This window comes from Myxine glutinosa, chromosome 7 (assembly GCF_964187855.1).
Source record: "Myxine glutinosa chromosome 7, kmMyxGlut1.1, whole genome shotgun sequence".
NCBI lineage: Eukaryota > Metazoa > Chordata > Myxini > Myxiniformes > Myxinidae > Myxine > Myxine glutinosa.
The window spans coordinates 65,297,312-65,319,748 of NC_136267.1; the positions used below are offsets into that span (position 1 = coordinate 65,297,312).

Genomic DNA, 22,437 nt, shown 5'->3' on the forward strand with positions numbered 1-22,437 from the left:
TCATCACGCCGTTCGGCTTATTCGAATTCTTGCGGATGCCGTTTGGTCTCAAGAACGCGGCTCAGGCGTTCCAGCGCTTGATGGACGGCGTGCTGCGTGACCTGCCGTTCCTTTTCGTTTACCTGGACGACATCCTCGTCGCCAGCACGTCCCGGGCCGAGCACCTCCTCCACCTCCGAACACTGTTCGGGCGCCTCAGCGAGCACGGCCTCATCGTCAACCCGGCCAAATGCCACTTCGGCACGACGGCCGTTGATTTTTTGGGCCACCACATCACCAAGAACGGGGCCGTGCCGCTGCCAACCAAGGTCGAGGCCATCACCACGTTCCCGCGTCCCCGCACCATAAAGGCCCTGCAGGAATTCCTGGGAATGGTGAATTTTTATCACCGCTTCGTGCCCCGCGCTGCTCAACTCATGCGGCCCCTCTACGAAGCCCTCCGGGGCAAGCCGGCCAAGCACGACATCGCCTGGTCCGCAGCAATGGATGCGGCCTTCCAAAGCTCAAAGCGGGCCCTCGCCGACGCAACACTGCTCGCTCACCCGGTGCTCAACGCTCCCATCGCCCTCACCACGGATGCCTCTGACTACGCGGTGGGCGCCGTACATGAGCAATGGGTGAACGGGGTTTGGCAGCCACTCGCTTTTTTCAGCCGGCAGCTCCGGCCGAACGAGCTCAAATACAGTACGTTTGACCGGGAGCTCCTCGGTCTACACCTGGCGGTCCGCCATTTCCGCCACCTCCTGGAGGGCCGACCTTTCACGGCGTTCGTCGACCACAAGCCGTTGGTTTACGCCATGGCCAAGGTCACGGAGCCGTGGTCGGCCCGCCAACAGCGCCACCTCTCCGCCGTGTCGGAGTTTACCACGGACATCCGGCACGTCGCCGGCAAAAACAACGCCGTGGCCGACTGTCTTTCCCGGGCCAGCGCGAACGCGGTCCACCTGGGCGTGGACTTTGCGCTTATGTCGGCGGACCAAACCACCGACACCACGGTGCAAGCCCTCCGGGCGGCGGACACGGGCCTCCGCCTGGCCGACATCCCCTTCGCGGACACTGTCCTGCTCTGCGACGTCTCCCAAGGCCAGCCTCGCCCCATCGTGCCCGTCACCTGGCAACGCCGCATCTTCGCCTCCCTCCACGGCCTTTCCCACCCGGGCCGGAAAGCTTCCCAGAAGCTGGTGTCGGCGCGATTCGTCTGGCACGGCCTTCGTCGGGACGTCCGCGATTGGACCAGCACCTGCACGGCCTGCCAACGGGCCAAGGTCCACCGACACACCCAGGCCCCGCTGGCACCTTTCACCGTGCCCGAACGACGTTTCGACCACGTCAACGTGGATCTGGTGGGCCCCCTCCCCCCGTCACGGGGGTTCACACACCTGCTCACCATGGTGGACAGGACCACCAGGTGGCCGGAGGCCGTTCCCCTCGTCTCCACCACCACCGCCGACGTGGCGCAGGCTTTCATCGCCACCTGGGTCGCCCGCTTCGGCGCACCGGCGGACATCTCGTCAGACCGCGGACCACAGTTCACCTCCGAGCTGTGGGGCGCGGTCGCCCGCAACCTGGGGGTCAAGCTCCACCGTACTACGGCCTACCACCCCCAAGCAAACGGGTTGTGCGAGCGATTCCACCGCTCCATGAAGGCCGCGCTCATGGCCGGCCTTCAAGACGGCGGTTGGGCCGACCGGCTGCCGTGGGTCCTTTTGGGCCTCCGCACGGCCCCCAAGGAGGACCTCCAGGCATCCACCGCCGAGCCTGTCTATGGCCAGGCGCTACGCGTCCCGGGCGAATTCGTGCCCGACGCTACCAGTCCCTGGTCCGCAGCTCACCAGCGCTCGGACCTCCAGGAGGCCGCCCGACGGTTTGCCCCCGTGCCAACATCCCACCACGGTGACCCCCAGTCCTACGTCCCCCCAGCACTTCGCACAGCGGAGTATGTTTTTGTGCATCACGACGCACATCGGGGGCCACTCCGGCCGCCGTACGACGGGCCCTTCCGGGTGCTGCGACGGGACGACAAGTCGTTCGTCATCGACATCGGCGGCAGGTCGGACCGGATTGCGGTGGACCGCCTCAAGCCGGCGCACGTGGACGTCGACCACCCACCACGGGTGGCCCTTCCGCCGCGGCGAGGCCGCCCCCCGTCCACGGTGCCCCCCACTCGACCGCCCACCACCACACCGGACCCCCTCCCACGACCCGCCAGGGGTCGCTTCGGCCGGGTCATCAGGACCCCCCTCAAATTGACCCTGCCGGTGCAAGTCGATTCTGGGGGGACGTGTGTAGCGGCTACCGCTGGGTTTTCACAATCGCCTTGCACCTATCAAGGACGCGGAGCGATCACCATGCCGGGCTCGTCCAGGACGCCCGGGCAGGCTCGCCCTCAACTTGCCAGGCCGCAGCCAGGACGCTGGGCCACGTCCCCTCTCGCCTTTCCTGGGCAAACGCTCCGGGATAATATGTATATATATTGCTGCCCGATAAACGGGCTTTTCAGAGTGCCTGAGTGTTTGGTTTGATTAAAGCAACTCGGATGAATTCCAGCTTTTTGTCGCGTCCATTCTTCCGATCGACGTGGGAGCCCCAGCTCCTTCAAATAATTGCTTTAAAAATTAAATAATTCTCATATCTGAATCCATATTCCGATCTTCACCAAAATCGAATCGAATCGTCCTTGTCAGACACCCAACTGGTCCATCAAGTTTCGTCCAAATCCATCCACAGCTTTTTGAGAAATCCTGCTATGTATCCTTTTGGCCCTATCTCCCAATGTTGAAGAATCACTTAAAAAAATTAAATAACTCTCATATCCGAATCCATATTCAGATCTTCACCAAAATCGAATCTGCCAGTGCCTTGACCATTTCATGGCCTCATCAATATCATTCTGGATGCTACTGCATCTGCATCCCTGTTCACCACTCTATATAATTTCGTATCATTTGTGAACAACTTTAAACTGGACTGAACTGATTCAGGAAGATCATACATTTCCAGTACGGTACCGCCAATTTTTTGTACATTATAAATGGATCGCTTCTCCGGAAGTAAATAGGTGAAGGTTACAGAACGAAACTTACTGTACAGCGTACATGACCGATGCAGTTTCTCAATTAATAGTTAGTGGGCTATCTTGAGCCTTGTAGTTCTAGTATTTGTGCCATTTCGAAGAAGAAGCGCTACCATGTCGTTATGAAAGAAAAAAAAAAGAATCGAAGGAATACATCCCCTTAAACAACAATTTCGTTTTTTTCAGATGTTCTGTTATCCTTGAGGTTATTAAATCTTTTCTCACGGTCACGCTCGTTGTTTTATGTTAGTGACATCCGCAGGTCTTGCTCGCATTTTTTTTTTTGAGGGATTCTTCCGGTCTACTGTAACCCGCGGCCTCCTTGTGTCGGATTGTCCCGATCTTGCTTGAAGATTATGGGGAAAAGAGACACGAGAGTCGTAAGTTGTGAAGAATTGCTTCGTGTGACGCGTCTTTGGACCTTGTTTATAAATCGTATATTGAAGGTTTTACTATTCTGCGTTAAGTACAGTTTGATCTGTGATTGTATGATACTCTATCAGTATCAGTATCATGCATGTGCTTGATATGACACTTCATTTGTTGGTCATTATAACCATTTTAATTTTTATACACTGCTGTTTTAAAGGGAGTGCATTTACGAGTTGTATGTATAGGAAGATTTATATACATACGTGTGTTATTATTACGTCATGAGAAGTCAGAATTTCAAAAAACCTAAATGTTTTAATGGAGCATCCCGGTGTACTTGTCGCCACGGCGATGGATTTTAAAATGTTTGATTTATTTATTTAATTTTCAATGTACAGTACATCGCGTGGTTGTACCACGATCGTCGGAGTTATTACCTTCGCCACCGAGAGTGGCCGGAGAGGTAGCGCATGTGACAGGGACGACATGATAAGATTTTGGTGAAGAATTGGATCCGGACCCGACAATTTTTTGAATGACGAGCAAAGGTACCCAACGTTGCCACGCAACTCGGTCGCTAAAGAGAATATTAGGAGGGGTGGAGTTGAAGGTGGTACGGAGGGGGGGGGGGGGGGAAGAAGAGAGGCGAGTGGAGGAAGAGGGAGGGGTGGAGGATAGCAAAGAAAATGTATTGCAAAGTTGGCACTGAAATATGAATTGTCATAGCATGTATCGCAACAGTCCGCCACACCTCACGTTTACTGAATACAGTGCAGAGGAGAAGAGGGGAATTCTGCCATTTTTGCTTACGCAATAAATAGATGTAAATAGATGGTATCTAGACCGACAGGTCCAACTGACAGATCAATATAAACAACTAGAAATATGTCGTGCATAGCATGATACTTGCGAAACCCATTAAACAAGTTGTTGGCCTATGATGACCTCAAAAATAATTGGTGGTTGAATTCAGTGACCTGGTATGCAAATCCTCTTAAAATCTCAAGTTGCAGTAATCGGATGAAAATTGAGGATTTTAGAAATCTGGCCTATGTTGACCTTTTGGCCTATGTTGACCTTTTGGCCTATGTTGACCTCAAAAATAGTTGGTGGTTTAATTCAGTAACCAGATATGCAAAGCCTCTTCAAATTTCAAGTTGCAGTAATCGGATGAAAATTGAGGATTTTAGAAATTTGGCCTGTGTTGACCTTTTGGCATATGCTGACCTCAAAAATAGTTGGTGGTTGAATTCAGTAACTGACATACAAATCCTCTTCAAATTACAAGTCAATCGGATGCAAATTGAGGATTTTAGAAACTTGACAAAGTTGGTGACCTTTGGCCTATGTTGACCTATTGACCACAAAAACAATAGGCCTCTTATTTATGACCAACTCTACCATTAGGTGAAGTTTCATGAAATCAGTTGAAAATTGTGACCTGTAGGCGACTGACAGACAGACAGAATAACGCACAAGACCAACCAATAAGCTTGAAAAATCTTTGATTTTCGCAAGTAAACATTTACTTTCACCCTTTAAAAATCGTGAGAATAAATTATTGAAATATCAGCTGGTTTTATTCATATCCATTTCTCACCTGTGTTGCAAGTAGAGTGACCTGCCATGTGATGCTTCAAAATGTGGTGTATAATCAAAAATACTGTTTGATTGGGCAATATATTACTCTCATATGAATAAAATGGAAATTAATGAATATTGAATAATCGTTTTAAAGCCATTTTTCCCCGCTAGAACAGGGGTTAGCCTTGCGGGCCCCATGACAATCATGGTTCCCTGTTTGAGGCAATGTTTTTATGGCCGGATGCCCTTCCTGACGCCAACCCTTAGTCGCCTCTTACGATGCGCAGGGATACGGTGTACCAGTGTACCTATTCTAAACCGGGGTAGACACCGGGAAATAAAATGGAAATGTTCAAAGAAAAAGTATTGACAGCAAGTTTTTTTCTGAATCTAAACAGGAGAAACGGCATTGCATGAAACTCACCATTATAAGTGAAGAAGAAGATGGAGGAAGAGATTTTGTTTGAATGTAGATTGAAACTGGACCATCTATCCTCGCCTTAATAAACTACAGTCACGTGAAAAAGTAAGTACACCCTATGTAAAGTTTTGACTTTTTCAACATATTTCAACATACAGCTATTTGATCTTCATTTCAACAATATTGATCCAGGTAAAGGTGATATAATATAACAAATATCATGAAACATTTACATTTTGTAGTCCATTGTATAATTTAAATAAACATAAATGCAAATTTCACATGTGGAAAAAGTAAGTACACCCCTACATTTATCACTACTTCAAATACCTAAAATTAGAATCAGGTGCACCAACTCAGGTGCAAATGATTAGAACATCGTTACAGAGGATCTTGGAGGAACCTGTCTTATTTAAACCTCAGACATTTAGTTTGGTTTGCTCTTTGTTGTTGAAGTGTGCGGCGTCACCATGCCTAGATCAAAAGAGCTCTCTGAGGCCTTCAGGAAGAAGGTTATAGATGCCTACGAGTCTGGGAAGGTATTAAAAAAGATATCCAAACAATTTGAAATCAATCATTCGACTGTCCGGAAGATCATCTACAAGTGGAGAAGATTCCAAACAACTGCCAACTTTTTCAGGCCAGGCCGCCCCAGCAAGTTCAGCCCGAGAGCAGACCACAAGATGCTGAAAGAAGTCTCCAAGAACCCCAGAATGTCATCACGGGACCTACAGGTAGCTCTTGCCACTGTTGATGTCAAAATGCACGAGTCTACCATTAGAAAGAGGCTGCACAAATTTGATCTACATGTGAGGTGTGCCAGGAGGAAACATTTGCTGTCCTTGAAAGAACATCAGGGCAAGACTAAAGTTTGCCAATGAACACCGAGGCAAAGACCAGCACTTCTGGAACAATGTGCTCTGGACAGATGAGTCAAAGGTAGAGCTATTTGGCCACAGTACCAGAAGACATGTTTGGCGAAAACCAAAGACAGCATTTGACCACAAGAACCTGATACCAACTGTAAAGCATGGTGGTGGAAATATTATGGTTTGGGGCAGCTTTGCTGCATCAGGGCCTGGGCATCTCACCATCATAGAATCCACTATGAATTCTTCATTGTAACAGAGGGTGCTTGAAGATAATGTGAGGCCATCTGTCGGAAAGTTGAAGCTCAACCGAAGGTTGAGTTGCAACATGACAATGACCCTAAGCATACCAGTAAATCCACCAAGGAATGGCTGAAAATAAAGAAATGGAGTGTTCTGGACTGGCCAAAGCAAAGCCCGGATCTAAATCCCATCGAGATGTTGTGGGGGGATTTGAAACGAGCTGTGCATGCAAGAAACCCCTCAAACATGGCACAGCTGAAAGAATTTTGCATGGAGGAGTGGGCACAAATTTCTCCCAGTCGATGTCAGAGACTGGTAGACAGTTATAAGAAACGCAGACTTGAGGTTGTTTCTGCCAAAGGGGGAAATACCACCTATTAGAACCAAGGGTGTACTTACTTTTTCCACATGCGAAATTTGCATTTATGTTTATTTAAATTATACAATGGACTACAAAATGTAAATAAAAAACCACCTTTAGAGGCCATTTTCCCCCGCAAAGCGGGGGTTGGCCTTTTTCGGGCACCGTGGTTGTTGTTGTTTTTTGGTCCCCTTTTTGAAGCAATGTTTTACGGCCGGATGCCCTTCCTGCCGCCATCCCTGTTTGTCGCCTTTTAACGCAAACAGGGAATTACCAGTGAACTGGTACTCAATTAGCCGACCTCGGAAGGATGACAGGCTGAGTCAACCCCCCTGGCGTTAATTCAGCGATCGACCGGGATTCGAACCCAGGATCCTAGGATCCTAAGCCGGTACCCTCGCCGCTAGCCCAACACCAGGGACTACAAAATGTAAATGTTTCATGATATTTGTTATATTATATCACCTTTATCTATCAATATTGTTGAAATGAAGATCAAATAGCTGTATGTTGAAATATGTTGAAAAAGTCAAAACTTTACATGGGGTGTACTTACTTTTTCACGTGACTGTATATCATACTGTTTGCAGATTGCCTATCATCTGATTGATAAAAAGATGGCGATCAGAAATGGCGCATAAATACCCTATAGGACAATTGTTCATGGGCGGATGCATGCATGGACGCAGGACCACCAAGACATAACACTCACACTCCTCTACAACCCCTCACACTCCTCTACAACCCCTCACACTCCTCTCCAACCCGTCACATTCCTCTCCAACCATTCACACTCCTCTCCAATCCCTCACACTCCTCTCCAACCCCTCACACTCCTCTCCAATCCCTCACACTCCTCTCCAATCCTTCACACTCCTCTCAAATCCCTCACACTCCTCTCAAATCCCTCATACTCCCCTCCAATTGCGCCTCACTCTCCTCTCCAATCGCTCCTCACTCTCCTCTCCAATCGCTCCTCACTCGCCTCTCCAATCGCTCCTCACTCTCCAACTCCTCGCTCCTCTCCAACCCCTCGTGCCTCTCCAACACCTCCTCACACTCCTCTCCAATCCCTCACACTCCTCTCCAATCCCTCACACTCCTCTCCAATCCCTCACACTCCTGTCCAACCCCTCACACGCCTCTCCAACCCCTCATACTCCTCTCCTCTCCAACCCCTCACACTCCTCTCCAACCATTCACACTCCTCTCCAATCATTCACACTCCTCTCCAATCCCTCACACTCCTCTCCAATCCCTCACACTCCTCTCCAATCCCTCACACTCCTCTCCAATCCCTCACTCCTCTACAATCCCTCGCACTCCTATCCAATCCCTCACACTCCTATCCAATCCCTCACACTCCTCTCCAATCCCTCACACTCCTCTCCAATCCCTCACACTCCTCTCCAATCCCTCACACTCCTCTCCAATCCCTCACACTCCTAACCAATCCCTCACACTCCTCTCCAATCCCTCACACTCCTCTCCAATCCCTCACACTCCTCTCCAATCCCTCACACTCCTCTCAAATCCCTCACACTCGTCTTCAATTCCTCATACTCCCCTCCAATCGCGCCTCACTCGCCTCTCCAATCGCTCCCCACTCGCCTCTCCAATCGCTCCTCACTCTCCAACCCCTCGCTCCTCTCCAACACCTCACACTCCTCTCCAACACCTCCTCACACTCCTCTCCAATACCTCCTCACACTCCTCTCCAACACCCCCTCACACTCCTCTCCAACACCTCCTCACACTCCTCTCCAACACCTCCTCACACTCCTCTCCAATACCTCCTCTCACTCCTCTCCAACACCTCCTCACACACCTCTCCAACACCTCCTCACACACCTCCTCACACTCCTCTCCAACACCTCCTCACACTCCTCTCCAATACCTCCTCTCACTCCTCTCCAACACCTCCTCACACACCTCTCCAATACCTCCTCACACACCTCTCCAATACCTCCTCACACTCCTCTCCAATACCTCCTCACACTCCTCTCCAACACCCCCTCACACTCCTCTCCAACACCTCCTCACACTCCTCTCCAACACCTCCTCACACTCCTCTCCAATACCTCCTCTCACTCCTCTCCAACACCTCATCACACACCTCTCCAATACCTCCTCACACTCCTCTCCAATACCTCCTCACACTCCTCTCCAATACCTCATCACACTCCTCTCCAATACCTCCCCACACTCCTCTCCATTACCTCCTCACACTCCTCTCCAATACCTCCTCACACTCCTCTCCAATACCTCCTCACACTCCTCTCCAATACCTCCTCACACTCCTCTCCAATACCTCCTCACACTCCTCTCCAATACCTCCTCACACTCCTCTCCGCTCCAATCGCTCCTCACTCTCCGCTCCAATCGGTGCTCACTCTCCGCTCCAATCGGCCCTCACTCTCCAACTCCTTGCTCCTCATTCTCCAACCCCTAGCTCCTCGCTCTCCAACCCCTAGCTCCTCGCTCTCCAACCCCTCGCTCCTCGCTCTCCAACCCCTCGCTCCTCGCTCTCCAACCCCTCGCTCCTCGCTCTCCAACCCCTCGCCCCTCACTCTCCAACCCCTAGCACCTCACTCTCCAAACCCCTCGCTCCTCTCCAACCCTCCTCATCGTTGTTGCAGCAGCATCCTGTGCGGTTCTCCCGTCTCGTGCGGTCTCTGTGCGCTTCTTGCTACATCCTGTTCAAGTCTGCATTGATGTTCATCGACGAACTCGTTCGCCCGTCTGATTCGTTTTCTTGCTACATCCTATTCAAGTCTGCGTTCTTCATCGACCGTCGCATTTATTTTGGAAATGGAAGTTTCCACGCAATGCATGAATTGTCACGATCCTCAAGAGGAAGTGTCTCGTAATTATCAAATGACAAATGGCAAGTAAATTACATTGTGAAAATTAAAGATTTCAAATAAACCTATTTAAAGTGTATGCGCACATAACTAATAAAAAAAAAACGAAGAAATATCTCTCGGTAATTTCCTGAAACATATTTTTCTTCCGGATAATAATGTTGAATGAAATAAGAAAGAACAAAGATAAATAGGTCGTTTTTGTGCCGACTCTCATAAAATGTAAAAGTAATATATCTTAACGGAAAATAAAAAGCGAATTTTTAATATATGTCGACATTTTCCCCAAATGTTATTTTAGGTGGTGTATTTTCGTGAATCATCGTGGCGCGATTTTTATAAATATATCTCGGCAATTTCCCATGTGTGCGTGAATATTCTCAATTATTTCTGACACCGAGTCTAAAACCATCGATAAAAATTAAATCAGATGGTGAATTCGAGATAAAATCGTGAGGGTGACTCTCAATGAATGGGCTTTCGTTTGCAGGCCTTAGAGAAATCATTTCGTTCTATAAACGGAAACTTTCATGGGATTCTCTTCCCGTTTTTTTCCAACTGAGTCTAACACTATGTTAGCGACTGTTAGAAATGAAATGATATATCGAATTAGAATTGAAATAAACCTCTGTGAGAGAGAAAGACAGCATGGGCCCAACTAAACAGGCCTCAAAGCCATTCGAGGTAATAAAATGGTGGATATTTGTTTACATGAAGCCTCTCCAAGAATGGGTGGAGCTATGGGTGAGCTACTCTGCAAACGGACTAAGCCACACCCCCAGACAGATGGATCACCTACGCCTATTATTATATATATATATATATATATATATATATATATATATATATATATATATATATATATATATATAGATATATATATAGATATATATATATTGTTATGAATTTGGTAGAGCAATATCTAGAGCTAGGTAGATCTGAATAGGTAGGTATTCGGCTGTCGTGACAGGGACTCTACATGTAATAAGTTCTCGATGTTTAGGCGTTTGTCGGGGTAAGATGTATGATTGTGGAACTACCTGGAGGTCCGAGTGTTAAATAGTGAGGGATTAAAGGTAACGCCCCTGTGAGTCTCACCTGGTAGTCAAACCTTTGTCCATTATGGCACTGCAAACCACATAAACATTAGTTAGGTCCTTAGCGCAACATTAAATAATTCCCTTTCCCTGACATTGACTTCGTAATAAATAGACAGGAAACCAGGCCAAAAACACCGCCACGGTTGGCCGCCGCCGTTCGCACCTCAAAAGGCCTACCAACCTCGCCTGGCACGTGTTGCACAGGACCGGGGGGTCGCGGACGGGAGATGTTAGGAGTCGCATGCCGCAGAGGGCGTGACCGGCGAGTTGGGAGGCTATGATTGGCTGAGGAGTGTGCCAATGTGACGTCATCGGCCACCAATATAGGCGACGGTCGGACGCCATTTCGTGGCTTTTTGAGGCAGAAGAGAAGTTGAGTCTCTCTGAGCAGACGCGGGCAGTGCAGTTGAGTTGAGTCTCTCTGAGCAGACGCGGGCAGTGCAGTCGAGTTGAGTTCGTGGCAGTCGCTCTGGTTACACACGCAGTTGAGTTCGTGGCAGTCGCTCTGGTTACACACGCAGTTGAGTTCGTGGCAGTCGCTCTGGTTACACACGCAAGTTGGGTTGTTGGCACTGAACAGACCAGTTGGACACACACGGCAAGAGAGAGTTGGCACAAGAGTTGGACACGGCGATAGACGGCGACACACGGAGCACAGGGAGTTCGGCGCAGTTCGTTGCAGTTGGCAGTTGGCACTTGGCTGCCAGCACTCCCAAAAGCAAGTCGAGCCCTACGTTGAACCATTGGTGCACGGGCCTGGTGGAGATCGTCCTCGTGTGAAGCTGCTGGCCACGCGTCGGACGCGTGGTGCTTGGAGCGGGGCCTCGTGGAGCTTGGAGCGAAGGACCTGGTGGCGGCTGAGCGCGGCCGTGTCACAAGAAGACGACGGAGACAGATAAGCCCGGGCTCCGCGTACACTGTACACGACGTGACTTGTTATTTTCGTATTAACCTCCCTCGTATCGTGTTTGCTGTCAGTCGTGTGGGGACGTCCCGATTTAGAGGTATTAGATTTACCGGCGCGGCTTTTTCACTGTCTTTGCTTTGATTTAATAAATCCTTATATTATTTTCTGTATATATATCTGAACGCAGTTTTCCTGGGTGTTTGATTTTAATAGGTAAGGCTGCGGAGCCTTCGCTGTGTCCCGCCATTCCGCGCGTTTGTGTTGAACTTGAGTCCGCCATTGAGTGTTCGCCTCGGGAGTTAAAGTCTCGCAAATCGGCCATCCGTAACTGTGGTGTTAATCACAGTTGCGTAACAAGTGGTGTCAGGAGTGGGATTTGAACCCGTCGGACAAATTTTTTTGTCCGCGGCGAGACATCGACACGGTCGGACAAATTTTTTTGTCCGCGGGGCGACATCGACACGGTCGGGCGTACATTGCGTCCGACGTTCGAACGCAAAATTTTTATAGTTGAGGCGGAGAAATTTGATAATCAATTGGGCAAACGGAGCGCGATATCGCGTCTTCGTCAAATTTAAATTGTGTTTCAGGAATTATTAAAATAAATACGCGCGCGGGGAACGACCTTCCGAAAAGCGGATGTCGGAGGTCGACGAAATGGAAGTACGCAGCGAGGCCTCCGTCAGCGTTGGGAGTGAGCCGGAAATAGGGGAAATTGATGCAGAGGTGAGCCTTGGAGCTTCCCTCGTCCCGAGCACCAACTTATGCCCCTCCCCTACCGGGGAGTCGGGAACAAATGGGACGGCCCCGAGAGACTACCAGGCTTTAATGAAATTTTTCAAGGAATTAATGGATGCTCAAAATGATAAAATTGACGGGCTGGTAAATAGAATGGAGTCGTGGGGGAAGGAATGGAGGGAAGGACCGAAGGACATGAGTGACCAAATTAATGGAGTGAAAGGGGAATGTTTCCCACATCCTGGCCTGGTTGTTTATCGGGACCGTGTGGATGTCACAACACCCCAACCGGGGGATGAATTTGGAATTGTGCAGCACCAGGGCGGTGGTGCGGAGCAAGAGGGGGTAGAGTTTTTGGGGGTCCGTGCAATGGAGCCGGACCAGGTATTTATTGGGGATATTGATCAAAGCTTGGCGGGGCCAGGAATGATTTGTAATGAGGATGATTTGATACAGCGGCTGGAGACCTGTGACAGTCCCATGGAGGTAGAGCTTGTTCAGGCCCAAAGGAGCCTGGGTGATGAGGTGAGTTGGTCCGAGGAGGTGGTTGGAATGACCGAGGGGACGCTCACTGAGCACTGCTATTTGGAAACAGAGGCTCCAAAATTGGACAACCAGTTGGGGGAGTGTGTTGGCTCCGGGCTGGATTTGGATCTTGGAGGATCGGGAGATAGAGCTTCTGGAGATTTGGTCCCTGTAGGGAATTTGGATCAACTGCAGGGAGGGGCAGAACAACCGGTGGTAGAGGTTGTTCCCTGCAGCTGCGGTTTGGCAGTGGGAATGAAAATTGGTAAAAGAAAATTTAAAATAAAATTACAATGGGAACTTGATTTGGAGCAGCCATGGTGGGGATTGGTCCCCGGGCTGCGGGATTTGGACATGGAGAGGTCATGGGGGATGGCCTCGGGCCAAAGTTGCCCCTTTCAAAATTTGGGTATGCCGGCCAGCTGGGGGGCTGTGATGGCGAGATTTGGACGTGGGGTCCAGCCTTGGGTGTTGAGGTACGACCTGGGTCCCACGGGGGGTCTGGTGGAGTGTGGCGTCCCTTGTCCGTCGGGGCGCCGTCCGAGCTGGCGGCTCGGGCCGGCAGGGTCACCGGACCCTGGTGGGGGTTAAGACCTCCAGGGAGGTCCGAGGTGGTTTCTCAAGCCTGGGATGGCAAATATTGAGGACCACTAGGGGGAGGTGTTGTGGGTCGCGCTTTGGTGGTGGCACCGCAGATGGCCAGCTTGGGCCTGATGTAGTGATCACCCGGGCATGCGACCTGACACCCTCTCCCTGAGACTTTGGGACAACTGGCATGTGATGACCTGCCATGCCGTGTTGGTCTATGGACGCGGGTCAAACCGAATGGACAGGGAGGGAGATAGCCTGCCGGACAACCATGGGGGCATCTGTGGAACGTGATGGTGTGAGTGACCTTCCACAGATGCTCCGTTATGATTTATGGACTCTCGGGTTGGGAAGAGAGCCATGGGGATGTGAATCGGGAGATGTGTAACGAGCCGAGCATATGGGCCATGCTCGGCTGGCATGTGTATGGCAAAGCATCCTTCTTTGGTGAGGTTAGTGAAATGTGATAAATGGTTGGCATGGGTAATCTGTGGGTTAGATGCAAATTTAAGGGTGGATTTTGAAATGTCATGGTGGACACTGTACAGTGACGCCATTATTGATCCGGGTGTGTAGACCAAAGTGTTGGAGGCTGTGATGAAATTAATAGGGTAGCAAGACACAGCTTTCAACTGGTTGCGGGGGCAACTGTGCTGATATTTGGGACGCGGGATTATGGGGATGTAGTTGTGTAGCCTGAGGGTCAACGTGGTGCTGTGCATGTCCGAGGTGTGTGGACCATGTCTTCTGGGTGAGTCTCCTGGTGGAGCATGGCTGTTGACTGGACCTTGGTGTGGTCAAATGTGGGTGAGCACTGGGGGGCTGCAGTTCTGTAGTCGGACTGGGGGATGAAGGGGAGGTGCAGGGGACGTGGCTGTAGGGATGCCACGCACTGCGACCGTGCCCCCCAGGGCCGAGGTTGTGTGTGCGGTAGTGTGTGTTGTGGCAGCAAGTGCTCACCACATTGGCCAGCTGGGGCTGGTGCAGCTGTGTTCCTCGCAGGGGGGCCGAAGGATGGATGGTGGGTCGCACCCTTATGGACACTCATGGGCCATGTTGGCGTTTTGACTGCTCACCTTGTCCCGGTGACCCTTGCACGGTAGAGGTGCAGAGCTGTCGTGGCCACAGGTAGTAGTGTAGCGATGATCACCGTTGGATGCGGATCCACATACCTGCCAGTGTAGTGGGGACAAAAGAGAAATTTGGAAGTATTTGGTAGGCCCAATGAGAAATTTTGGGAATTGTATGGGTGGATGACGCTCTTGAACCTGACCAACCTGCAACTACCTGCACTTGAGGTGAGTGTTTTGAGGAGTACTGTCCCAGGCTTCAGGACTTGCTTGGAAATTGGGGACATGTAAATTGGAGTTGGGAGGCGGGTGAGAGTGATGACATGGCCGGTGAGGGGATGGAATGGGAGCCACACAGTGTCTTGTGGGTGGCGTATGTTTTTGTGTTGTGGTTAGGTGTTTTGATGTGGTCGTGAGAGTGGAACCTGGAGAGTGAGTGATGATTATTGGAGATAATGAGGGGCGATAATTGTGCTTTTTGGAAATGTGCTAATGGAAATGTGTAAGGATTCAATGATTCGAACTGTGAATGGGATTTCACATTGGCAGGCCATGGCAAGCCTTGTAACACCTTTTACACCATCTATGAATTGTACTGAATTGTGCTGAGTTGTGTGGAGAATTGAATGGCAGCGGGGGAGGAAGTGTGTTTTGGGGTCTTGTGGGTGGGGAAGGTGTGTGTGTCCGCAGGTACAGAGCAAGCTCTGAGGAGCGATGCCTGCGGGCCCCCCTCTGCGGCAATTACCCCTGGCAGCCGGTGGTAACTGGAAATTGGAGCTCGTCGGTGGAGGGTCTGGTTGGGCGCCGCGGGGTGAGGAAGTCCCCCGGTGACCCGTGTTGCTGCGCGAAAGCAGGAGGCAAAGGAGCCTGGTGTGTGTGGAGACCCTCACCGGCGAGGTAACGGCGGAAAGGGGCTGTTGGGCTGTCACGGGGCCAAGAGGTAAAGGGGGGGGGGGCAATGAACTTGTAAGTCGGTTGACTTGTTTTTGGGACTGCGGGCACCACAGCCTGATGCGCCCCCACCATCTTTTTGTGCGGTACCTCCCCGCTGCCTAGTTGAGGAATGCACACACACGTGAATGACATCAATGCCATGGTCCTGCAGGGGGTGTATTGAAATAAGTGCTTTATTGATTTTTGAAATGCCTTGATGACCTATGGAATGAGAATGAGTGGTTAAGGGGTCTGTGTTGCATGAATGTGGGCGAAATCCACCGAGCCGTGTCACTCACCTGTAACATCTGGACAGGGCCGTGGAAATTTAGGGGGGATGCATTGGGGATGGCCCCGCAGGTAAGGTTGTGTCTTGTGGCATCCACCGGGGGACGCGGTCTGTAGACCGGGGTATGTACAAAGGTTAGAGTTTTGAGTTTTGGAAAGATGGTTAAGTTTTGTGGTTAAGTTAGTGTTGTGTGTTGTTGTTTCCTCCCTCCACAGGAACAACGAAGAAAATGTACATACTTGCATGATGGTTAAGGGGTTCAGCATGTTAAGGAAGTGTAGGTAGGTAGTCCGACTCACTTCCCACAGCCCTCCTGATTTATTTCATAGGTTAATTAAGTGTGTGACAGTAAGTGTTAAGGCTGGAATGGTAGCGCCTGCGGTGAACCTTGCAGGAGCTACGGTTCCAGGGGGGGGCTGTGTTATGAATTTGGTAGAGCAATATCTAGAGCTAGGTAGATCTGAATAGGTAGGTATTCGGCTGTCGTGACAGGGACTCTACATGTAATAAGTTCTCGATGTTTAGGCGTTTGTCGGGGTAAGATGTATGATTGTGGAACTACCTGGAGGTCCGAGTGTTAAATAGTGAGGGATTAAAGGTAACGCCCCTGTGAGTCTCACCTGGTAGTCAAACCTTTGTCCATTATGGCACTGCAAACCACATAAACATTAGTTAGGTCCTTAGCGCAACATTAAATAATTCCCTTTCCCTGACATTGACTTCGTAATAAATAGACAGGAAACCAGGCCAAAAACACCGCCACGGTTGGCCGCCGCCGTTCGCACCTCAAAAGGCCTACCAACCTCGCCTGGCACGTGTTGCACAGGACCGGGGGGTCGCGGACGGGAGATGTTAGGAGTCGCATGCCGCAGAGGGCGTGACCGGCGAGTTGGGAGGCTATGATTGGCTGAGGAGTGCGCCAATGTGACGTCATCGGCCACCAATATAGGCGACGGTCGGACGCCATTTCGTGGCTTTTTGAGGCAGAAGAGAAGTTGAGTCTCTCTGAGCAGACGCGGGCAGTGCAGTTGAGTTGAGTCTCTCTGAGCAGACGCGGGCAGTGCAGTCGAGTTGAGTTCGTGGCAGTCGCTCTGGTTACACACGCAGTTGAGTTCGTGGCAGTCGCTCTGGTTACACACGCAGTTGAGTTCGTGGCAGTCGCTCTGGTTACACACGCAAGTTGGGTTGTTGGCACTGAACAGACCAGTTGGACACACACGGCAAGAGAGAGTTGGCACAAGAGTTGGACACGGCGATAGACGGCGACACACGGAGCACAGGGAGTTCGGCGCAGTTCGTTGCAGTTGGCAGTTGGCACTTGGCTGCCAGCACTCCCAAAAGCAAGTCGAGCCCTACGTTGAACCATTGGTGCACGGGCCTGGTGGAGATCGTCCTCGTGTGAAGCTGCTGGCCACGCGTCGGACGCGTGGTGCTTGGAGCGGGGCCTCGTGGAGCTTGGAGCGAAGGACCTGGTGGCGGCTGAGCGCGGCCGTGTCACAAGAAGACGACGGAGACAGATAAGCCCGGGCTCCGCGTACACTGTACACGACGTGACTTGTTATTTTCGTATTAACCTCCCTCGTATCGTGTTTGCTGTCAGTCGTGTGGGGACGTCCCGATTTAGAGGTATTAGATTTACCGGCGCGGCTTTTTCACTGTCTTTGCTTTGATTTAATAAATCCTTATATTATTTTCTGTATATATATCTGAACGCAGTTTTCCTGGGTGTTTGATTTTAATAGGTAAGGCTGCGGAGCCTTCGCTGTGTCCCGCCATTCCGCGCGTTTGTGTTGAACTTGAGTCCGCCATTGAGTGTTCGCCTCGGGAGTTAAAGTCTCGCAAATCGGCCATCCGTAACTGTGGTGTTAATCACAGTTGCGTAACAATATATATATATATATATACATGTATATACATATATATATATACATATATATATATATATATATATATATATATATATATATGTATATATATATATATATATATATATATATATATATATATATATATTGTTATGTCTGGTGAGGTAGAGCAATATGTAGAGCAGCTAGATCTGAATAGGTAACATGCTTCGAGATGTCGCGATAGCAAAAAAACTATGTAAAAAAAAAAAAAACTATGTACCCACTATGTACCTTTAAGTTAGTATGTGTAGGCGTTTGTCGGGTTAAGATGTATACTTGTGAACCTACCAGGAGGTTCGTGTGTTAAGTAGAGTTAGGGATTAAAGAGTAGCGCCCTTGTATGTCTCACCTGGTCAGCCAAACCTTTGTCCCTTTTGGCACCGCAACTACATAGACATTCGGGTAGGACCTTTAGTGCAACACTAAATAACGCCCTCGCCTGACATGACTTAGGAAGGAAACCAGGCCAGGACACCGCCGCATGCCCGCCGCCATTTACACCCCCGACAGGCCTATCGACCTCGAGTGCCACGTGCTATGACCACACCACAGGCCTGTGATTCGGTGGAGGCCACTGATTGGGTGGCACGCCAAGGCTGACGTCACCGCCGCGGAGTGATACGAGGGGTGGGAGGACTTTTCGTAGAGTGAGTGAGAGAGTTGAGTCTGGCATTGGGTCTTGCGCCGAGTGAGTCTTGAGACGGAGTTGGTTCGAGAGACTCGCTATGAGGCACTCTTCTTCGTCTTGCGCAGCCCGAGTTGAGTCGTGGCCCGAGTGGATTTCGCTTGCTTCTTGGCCTCGCTTGTAGCCGCTGGCCTGCGTTGGGCGCGCGGTGCTTTTCCTGCTGTAGGACCTCGTGGTGCTTGGAGCGGTGCTGGTGCTTGGAGCGGTGCTGGTGCTTGGAGCGGTGCTGGTGCTTGGAGCGATGCTCGGTGCTTTGGAGTTTGGAGTGAGGGACCTCGTGTGTGCGATCGGCGCTTGTGGAGCTTGGAGCGAGGCCTCGTGGGTGTATCAGGGCTGAACGGAGCCGTGTTGGATGGCGGACAAGACGTGGGACAGATAAGGCCGCACGCACCATTTTACACCACGACGAGACAATTCCTTTCGTAATTCATCCTCCTTTGTTCGTTTCTGAGTCCGGTGTGTGTGGGATCCCAATTTAGTTACCTTATTTTATTATCGGCGCATCTTTTCCTGTCCTTGCCTTTTTACTTTAATAAACCCTTATATTATTTTCTGTACATATACCTGAACGCAGTTTCCGTGTGGTTGATTTTAACAGGTAAGGCTCCAGGGGTCTCGCGCCCCCCCCTCCATCCTGCACGCTTTGGTGTAGCTATTGTTTTTGGAATCCACCATTGAGTTTTCGCCTCGGGGGGCTAAGGCCTTTGCGATCGGCTTCCGTGACCGCCTGATATTAATCAAAGACGGTCGCGCGACAATATATATATAATTTGGTAAGGTGATGAGAACAAGCCAATTAGATATTGCTTGGTGCAGGTCCAAATCCAGATCCGACCTATCAGGGGGATACAAAACGTAAACTGTTCAGCCTGGCGGAGGTATGCTCTCCCGAATGTCGTTCTAATGTTTATTGTTTATTTATATCGTAATAATTACCTCCGCCACCAAAGGTGGATGGAGGTTATGTTTTCATCCTGTCTGTCTGTTTGTCCGTTTGTGAACAAGGTATCTCAAAAAGTTGGGGATGAATTCGGTCAAAATTTGGCAGAGAGGTAGCATGTGTGACAAGGATGAAATGATTAGATTTTGGTGAAGATTCGGATCCGGCTACTATAATTTTTGAAGTGATACTTCAAGATTGGTAGATCGGGCCAAAAACAATACAAAGCAGGATATCTCAAAAAGTTGTGGACCAATTTGGACGAAACTTGGTGGACCGGTTGGGTATGTGACAAGGACGATTCAATTCGATTTTGGTAAAGATCTGAATATGGATTCGGATATGATAATTATTTAATTTTTACGGAGTAGCCCATTGGGCAGAGCCGTCTAGAACAGTGTTTGTCTGTCTGTATGTATGTACAGTCACGTGAAAAAGTAAGTACACCCCATGTAAAGTTTTGACTTTTTCAACATATTTCAACATACAGCTATTTGATCTTCATTTCAACAATATTGATAGATAAAGGTGACATAATATAACAAATATCATGAAACATTTACATTTTGTAGTCCATTGTATAATTTAAATAAACATAAATGTAAATTTCGCATGTGGAAAAAGTAAGTACACCCTTGGCTCTCATAGGTGGTATTGCCCCCTTTTGCAGAAACAACCTCAAGTAGGCGTTTCTTATAACTGTGTACCAGTCTCTGACATCGACTGGGAGAAATTTTTGCCCACTCCTCCATGCAGAATTCTTTCAGCTGTGCGATGTTTGAGGGGTTTCTTCAGGGGTCGAATTACTCTGTCGGGAGGGCACAGCAATGTTTGCCTTTGATGACTTCAAATTTTCTGGGGCACCAAGGCATTTTATTTTGGGTTTGGGGGGCACCAAGGCAATCTAGAATTATTATTGTGGGCACAAAGGCAAAGTGTGGCGGTAACTTAAACAGGCAGGGAAATGTTACTGACAGAACAAGTAAATCAACTTAAACTTTTTAATAATGTATTTTTAGAATATAAACAGTTTCAGAAAACTCGACTCAACTCAGAACTGCATTGTCATCATGGCCATGTAACAAAGTTTAACCTTTGTTTGACAGAACAAGTAAATCAACTTAAACTTTTTAATAATGTATTTTTAGAATTTGAATCTCAATGACAGTTTCAGATTTGATTTCTCTCAAAACTCAACTCAACTCAGTCAGAACTGCATTGTCATCATGTCCATGTAACAAAGTTTAACTTTTGTTTGACAGAGTTGAACTTTTTTCATCATCATCATCAGACATCATCTTTACTCAATACTGACTCAGTCTTGAGTCAGGTATACATGATTACAATTCAATCACCCTTGGGGGAGAGGGGTGTAGTATCAGGCCTCTGTCCAAATGCACTCATAGAATGCCACCTGGCAACGCTACGTGTAGGATCAAAGTCGTCGGGATCGGGCCCTTCTGTGCTGATGCGCAGAAGGTGTTCCTGCATACCCAACCCCAGTTTTAGCCTCCAATCCCCAAGAATACGCTTCACTGCTGAGAACTGCCTCTCTACATATGATGTGGCCACTGGGCACACAAGGCAGATCTGCACCAGATGAAGTATATTAGGGTATTTGTGGCCCTTTTCTGTCAGAATGGTCTTCCATAGACCTAGGAAATTGGACTCCTCTCCATGATTTCTGCTGATGTCAAGCTTCAAGGACAGCCATTCTCTTTGTATTTGACTTGGATCACAACCATTTCTTTCAATGATTTGCTGAAAGTGATTGCTAAGGTAAGTGACTTTGGCATTGCCATAGACAGCAAGGGTGTCCTTGCCCACTCCTCAGGGGTCGAATTACTCTGTGATTGAGTTTTATCGTCGATTTACGACTTTATCGGCGATAAAAGTTTACGACTTTATCGTCGATAAAAGCAGCAAGGGTGTCCTTGCCCTTTGGCATGTTGCTGGGGTCAAACATCTCAAACGAAATCAGGACCTCATTCTCATAGAACTCGTTAAATCTCTTGTCCAAACAATCAATCACTTTGTCAACTACAGTTTTCAAGGGTCCAGCCTGAAACTCCTCAACAGATGGTACTCTAGGACCATAAAGCTCTAGATCCCTGTACTTCAGCCTCTTGGTCTGATTGTCCCCATCCTCAGTGTCAGAGTCAGTGTTGGCTTCCTGCACTTCCCTCTCAAACTTTTGTACATGAGTGCCTGGAGTTTCCAGTTGTGCCTTCAGGGCAAGAGCAGCAACCTCAACACTGGCTCTCACAGATGTACACCACCGCTGACCTTGCGGGATTGTAACATACCTATAGTCGGGACGGAAGCAATCGGAAGGCCGTCCCAACCATGAGTATTACCCCCGCTAATACAGCGCGGTTGGTAGGCAACGACGTGGGTGTGCAAACATCGGCAATAATAGCCACGCTGTAATTTATGCGCTCATAGTAGCCCATAATGCTTTGCGTTTCATTGATGATGCTGGATGACGAATGGTCGAAGGCGGGGCCAATAGAAATGATGGGATGCCCTTGAACCTCGTTTCCCGTACCCAAGGACGATAGTAGGACTGCAACATTCTGTATTCAGTAAGAGAACGGGAAACGAGGTAGCCTAGACAATGTATATGCTTACTACGCTAATGTTCCGACATGCACTGAGAAAACGAAATCCGACGAAGTCCGTTTGTTGTTTTCATCATTACTTTATTCATACTTTGGTCTCTATTATTATGCTTTATTGACAAAAAGGGCACAGCAGCAACTGAAGAAAAAGGGCACTGCAACTCCCTGCCGTAGTGATCATGAAAAGTTCGGGGGCAGCATGGCAAATAGCTTGGGCACGCCGGCTTATGCCGTCGATGCCGTCGATAATTTCGACCCCTGTTTCTTGCATGCACAGCTCATTACAAATCCCCCCACAACATCTCGATGGGATTTAGATCCGGGCTTTGACTTGGCCATTCCAGAAC

General features: G+C 49.3%; 1 protein-coding gene across 3 annotated transcripts in view; it reads left to right on the plus strand.

Moving 5' to 3' along the window:
- Positions 1 to 3,147: 3,147 nt before the first annotated feature.
- The window catches only part of FAM133B (family with sequence similarity 133 member B), a 68,586-nt gene continuing 49,296 nt past the window's right edge, over positions 3,148 to 22,437 (plus strand). For 2 of the 3 annotated variants that reach the window (XM_068122484.2, XM_078781824.1), the window contains exon 1: positions 3,174 to 3,453. In XM_068122484.2, the coding sequence (XP_067978585.2) occupies positions 3,430 to 3,453 (24 nt within the window). In that variant the 5' untranslated portion in view covers positions 3,174 to 3,429. Of the gene's footprint in view, positions 3,454 to 22,437 lie in introns of all 3 variants that reach the window. The other variant, XM_068122486.2, reaches the window with a different exon arrangement.